Genomic DNA, 5,665 nt, shown 5'->3' with positions numbered 1-5,665 from the left:
AGCAAGTCATCTTTCAAGTGGGTCTCAGGTTCTAAAACTCCTGCATACTTTTTCGGCCGAGCTCGTCGCACAGGCTTGTCTAATGTAATTTACCTCTTCTATGTGATTTGTCGGCTATTACACTGAAACAAAGTTTACCTTGTGCGCACCCGAAATATAGCGATCGTGTGTAACCAAAAAAAAAAAAAAACAAGAGGGGTTACATGGAAAAAAGTTACTGCAAATTAAATAATTTAATTTTAAGAGTTAGTACAAATTAAAATGTGAATACATACCCCTTAATAAACTATAACTAACTGTTAAAAATTAGTATCACTTAAAATTTCTCTCTCCATGTTCGAGGTTCGCTATTCCTCTCTAAAAGTTTCTACTACACTTACAGGTAAAAGACACAATAATTTGATTATATTGTATTGGGATCTGTGCTCATAGCTATAATTTTACCATGCTTTTCTCTTTTCCCTTTGCTTTCTTGTTTTTTCTTGGGTCGACCCGTTTTGGGATCCAGTTGGAATTGCTAGATCCGTCAGGCAATTGTTGGTAAATTGTTTGTGTTTGATTTGGGTTTCATTGATCCAGGATTTGGTTGCTTACCCATCTGAATTTTGTCAATTTTAGAGTGATTTCTTGTTTCTTTGTGTTAATTGAATGATTGATGGGTCTATGCTATTGCTAAGATGAGAGGGGAAAAAAACATATCTTGATTGCTGTTGTTCAGGATTTTCTCTGGTATTGAATTTCAGAATAGGCATGGAAACTCAGAATCTATGAGCTTCTTGTATGCATGTAAAGGATGCTCTTTTGTTACACTGGAAACAATTGTCTTCGGAGTTTTCCTGGGATGAAAGGAAAATATAAGTGATTTTCTTGTGTTCGGTACATAAGTAAAAAATATTATCCTAAAAGCATTTGTATATAATCTAGACAAATATTATAGGAGGTGAGGGTGGCGTGGTGGGGATGGGGGCTACGGGGTGAGGGTGAAGATGACTGTGTTGGATGATAGGGAGGACACAATCAATGTGGGGGACATATTTGAGCTTTTTCCCTTAAAGATGTGCACATCTTTTACTTATTTCTTTTTGTGCAACTATAAGCCTAAATGTGGAAGAATTATACAGGCAACTCCAGTTGGTTTGGTATTGAGGCATGAATCATGATAAACCTAGGTGGGAGTTTCCTTTAGAAAAGTGTGATATCTTTTGTGGAACTGTAGTCAGATCAATAGAGAGACTTGTGGGGAAAAGTGTATTTTTATTTTTTTAGAAGTACCCTAATTACCCCTTCTCAAAAAGACGTAGCCTGATAACGTTAGCAGATATTTCACAATGAATATTGTTAATCAAATCAAGCCGGTACCATTAGACTAGTTTAGGTTAGGGTAACTATGATTTAATGTGTGTTTGGTATGAAGGAAAACGTTTTCCATGGAAAATATTTTCTTGGTAAACATGTGGTTTTCTTACTTATTTGCTAGTGTTTGGTAAGTAGGCCAAATTATATCATTTAAGAGCATTTATATGTAATCTAGCAAAACACCATGGGGTTGGAATGGTGTGGGGAGTGGGGTTTGTGGGTGGCAACGGTTGGGATGGTCAAGTGGTGGGGGTTGGGGACGTTGGGTGGGTGGGTGGGGAGGAAACAATGAACCTAGAATGTCACTTATACAACTTGTTTTCCCTACTTCCATCAGGGAAGTCATTTTCCTCATTTTTAAGGAACTCGTTTTCCTAGAGAAAATATTTTCAAAATATTTTGACCAACCAAATATGGAAAAATTGGAAAATGTTTCCCTTCATTTCAACAGTACCAGTTTCTCAAAATGATTCCCTCCATACCAAACACACCCTCAATCCTTTACCTATGCTTGAATTCATGAACACTGTTAGTCTACAACATAGGTACATGGATCGTTCACAGTACAAGTATGTGAAAATAGAAGCCAATTAGAATTTTTTTAGCTTATAACCAGACTTAAAGGTGAGGTAGCCTTTCTAATTTTCTAACTTTGGCTAGGACAATAATAGTCTATTTGGCCAAGCTTTTGGGAGGCCAAAAAGTGCTTATTTTTTTCCAAAAAGGGCTTATTTATTTTTATTTTTTTTAAAATGAGGTATTTGGCCAAGCTTTTGGCATTGTTGTCAAAGGGGCGCTTAAGCCCTGAAGCGAGGCTCAAAACATGTTGAGCGCTTCACATCGCTTTATGTGCGCTTCAGTGTCATCATTAAGGCTCTAACACATACTTTTCCTTGCCAATGAGTCTCTCTTGATAAGGTGACACTAGATGATTGATATTTCACTTTATCGTAATGTTTTTACAATTTCTTTGTCCATATATTTTTTATTCATGCTTATTGTTATTAGTCTTGGACTAAACATACATACATATATATGCATGTATGTATGTACATATATACATATGTTCGCACCATTGCGCCTTTGTTCATTAAAGCCCAGGCTTTATTTGCGCTTAAAGCCCCAGTTGACCTTAGAGCTTTTTTTAGCTTTTGCTTTTGATAACACTAGCTTTTGGGGGAAAATAAGTGCGTCTAGGGAGTAGCAAAAGTTGTTTTGCAAAAGTTAGAAGAAGTAGCTTTTTACCAAAAGTACAGAGTACTTTTGAGAAAATACACTTAGAAGTACTTTTTAATAGCTTAGTCAAACACTAATTGCTGCTCAAAAGTGTTTTTTAAATTAATTGGCGAAACACAAACTACTTCTCACCAAAAATACTTTTTTGAAAAGCACTTCTGAGAAAAACACTTTTCAAAATAAGTTGATTTTAGAAGCTTGGCTAGACAGGCTATAAGTGTAACAGGTAGGTAGTTTAGAGGATTGGGATTCACCTCAATTGGGAAACCTAAGCTATTTAATCACTATGTTAGCTCAAGCATCCGAACTGCTTTGTGTTGTCCTTTGCTGCCTTAGATCCATGTGCTGAAACTTTTTGTACAACCCACTCAAATATAAAATTGACTATCACTTGGGTTTTGCTGCTCCCTCCGTCCCAATTTATGTGTCATAATGCAAGATAAGGCCGCGTACAATAGACCTTGTGGTCCAGCCCTTCGCCGAACCGGCGCATAGTGGGAGCTTAGTGCACCGGGTTGCCACTTAATCTTCTGTTTAAATTGTTTCGGAAAGAATATCATACTTCTTTATATAGAAACAAGTTAACTTTAAATTTTTCATTTTACCTCCAAAATGAGATGATTTATAGCCACAAACTTTTATGGTTTATTAGACCTCAAGTTTCAAAAGTCTTTCTTTCTCTCTTAAACTCCGTGCACAATCATACACTGTCACATAAATTGGGACAGAGCGAGTATTTAAGATGTTATTTTTCCAAATATTTTTCTACCTCGGTGGTCAGTTGAATGCTTTAGTTGATTACTATTCTAGTTATTTTTTATGATTCAGTTCATTGGTTCTTGCCTGTTGAAGACTTTTGTTTAGATGTCTTGTGCAGTATTGAAGCACCGGGATTTTCTACTTGCTGCCTACTCTTTTGATAGATGAAGGTTTTTTTCCCCTCCTTATTCTCTCTGCTGTTATATTGAAGTCATGTTATTGGATACTACAAGCTGTTAACTTTTTCTTGTGAAAGCTGTTAAAAATGTTCTGATTTGCAATCAGATTCTGTTGAAAGTTATTTATTCACTTGTGTTGATTTGTGATGTATATGTTAGTTTGTTTAGTTGCTTGAATTGTTCATGTGATTTTTTTCCATAGTAATTGGTTTTGGTTAAAGAATCTCTCTTTTTCTTGGCATGTGGGGGGTTGGGAGAGGAAGAAAATTTTAAATTTAAGTCTTCAAAAATTTCTTCTAATCGTACTGACCTTTTTACGAATATCAAATTGGCCAACAAATATAGGAGCTGACAGAAATTGCGTAGCGGCATAGGAAGATGCCTGCACAGAAGATTGAAACAGGTCACAATGCCATAGTTCATGATGTTTCCATGGACCATTACGGGAAACGTGTGGCAACAGCATCATCTGATATGACCATAAAAATCATTGGAGTCAGCAACAACTCAGCTTCACAGCACCTTGCTACTCTGAGTGGTCATACAGGTCCTGTATGGCAAGTTGCTTGGGCACACCCTAAATTTGGCTCAATCCTTGCTTCCTGCTCCTATGATGGTAAAGTTGTAATCTGGAAGGAAGGCAATCAAAATGAGTGGACACAAGCTCATGTTTTTAGCGACCATAAATCATCAGTTAACTCTATCTCATGGGCTCCTCATGAACTTGGGCTTTGCTTGGCTTGTGGTTCTTCCGATGGTAGTATCTCAGTTCACACAGCCAGGTCAGATGGTGTTTGGGACACTACAAAAATTGACCAAGCCCATCCAGTTGGGGTAACAGCAGTTTCATGGGCGCCATCAATGGCTCCTGGTGCTTTAGTCGGTTCAGGTGTCGTTGAACCTGTTCAGAAGCTGGCATCTGGTGGATGTGATAACACTGTGAAGGTTTGGAAGTTATATAGTGGCGTTTGGAAGATGGATTGCTTCCCTGCACTGCAGATGCATAATAAATGGGTGCGGGATGTATCCTGGGCACCGAACTTGGGACTTTCTAAATCGACAATTGCTAGTGCTTCAGAGGACGGTACTGTTGTCATATGGACTGTCGTGAAGGAGGGAGATCAGTGGGAAGGAAATGTTCTTAACGACTTCAAGTCTCCAGTTTGGACGGTTTCATGGTCTCTAACAGGAAATTTGTTAGCAGTGGCTGCTGGGGACAACAATGTTACAATGTGGAAGGAAGCAGTTGATGGGGAGTGGCAACAAGTCAATTCTGTCGACCAATAGAATCAATGTAATAGAATTTGAATTTTAAGTCTTTCTGTTTTGTTTCTACCATCTGAAGAGTTTTACTAGCTTAAGTGATGATTAGCTTTTTGGTTTAAGTTTTACTCTCTGTATTTGGGTATACTTATCCTTTTGTTTGTATTTGGTGTATGTGATGTGATGATCAGTTTCCTACAGCTATATGAGTTGCAAAAAACTGGTTCATATACTTTTTTTCTTTTTGACCTTTGGCTGTCATGCTCTTTTATATATCTATATATATCTATGTATGTATTATAATATAAAATTGAAAAAGACTAAACTAAGAAGTTGAAAGATCAAAATACTATTTTAATTATATTTATATTTAATAATAATAATGATTAAACAAATAATGGAAAAACAATGATGCTTACTGAGTACTCCTGAATACTTATCCACCTCTTTCCTGCATTCTCTGTGCAAATTTGGACTACACTACAAGCTTGAATTCCCTGTTATATAAACGAGAAAAACAAAATCATGCTTGCCATTTGATTAACGCTTTATGTTCCACTCCAGAAAATTTCGCGTTACTAAGGCTGCAGGCGGCTTAATGTGAGCTCAAGGAGAAGCAAATATTACAAGTATAAAGGATGAAATTCTCTTGTATTAGCATGAGTATGATATTTGAAATTCGTACGGTATGATTGGAATGATACGTTAAAAGATATAGCCCTCGTAGAACGTAAGTAGTGAGGTGGGGCTCACATGATGGGGTTTTTATAAAGGACATATGACAAGTTATATGGACAATATATGTGAAGTTAAACACAACTCAAGAAGGACCCTTGAGCCAAATCCAAGTGTAAGCCCTCCAAAAAGATGTT

General features: G+C 36.9%; 1 protein-coding gene across 4 annotated transcripts; it reads left to right on the top strand.

Moving 5' to 3' along the window:
• Nucleotides 1-231: 231 nt before the first annotated feature.
• On the top strand, nucleotides 232-5,025 carry LOC132035904 (protein transport protein SEC13 homolog B-like). Of its 4 annotated transcripts, none has more exons than XM_059426056.1 (3): nucleotides 297-363; nucleotides 3,457-3,521; nucleotides 3,876-5,025. In XM_059426056.1, the coding sequence occupies exon 3, from the start codon at nucleotides 3,909-3,911 to the stop codon at nucleotides 4,815-4,817; it is 909 nt and encodes a 302-aa protein (XP_059282039.1). In that variant the 5' UTR covers nucleotides 297-363; nucleotides 3,457-3,521; nucleotides 3,876-3,908; the 3' UTR covers nucleotides 4,818-5,025. The 4 variants fall into 4 exon arrangements, with proteins under 4 accessions (XP_059282038.1, XP_059282039.1, XP_059282041.1 ...); XM_059426057.1 differs by lacking the exon at nucleotides 297-363 and adding an exon at nucleotides 461-540 and having other exon boundaries at nucleotides 3,470-3,521; XM_059426055.1 differs by lacking the exon at nucleotides 3,457-3,521 and having other exon boundaries at nucleotides 232-382.
• The last annotated feature ends 640 nt before the right edge of the window (nucleotides 5,026-5,665 follow it).

This window comes from Lycium ferocissimum, chromosome 11 (genome assembly GCF_029784015.1).
Source record: "Lycium ferocissimum isolate CSIRO_LF1 chromosome 11, AGI_CSIRO_Lferr_CH_V1, whole genome shotgun sequence".
NCBI classification, from domain to species: Eukaryota; Viridiplantae; Streptophyta; class Magnoliopsida; order Solanales; family Solanaceae; genus Lycium; species Lycium ferocissimum.
Note: the sequence above shows the minus strand (reverse complement) of the source record. Positions and strands in the feature narration are given on the sequence as shown.

Excerpts from the sequence above, each read along its gene's own strand:
- LOC132035904 (XM_059426055.1), top strand. The coding sequence starts at position 3,909 with ATGCCTGCACAGAAGATTGAAACAGGTCACAATGCCATAGTTCATGAT.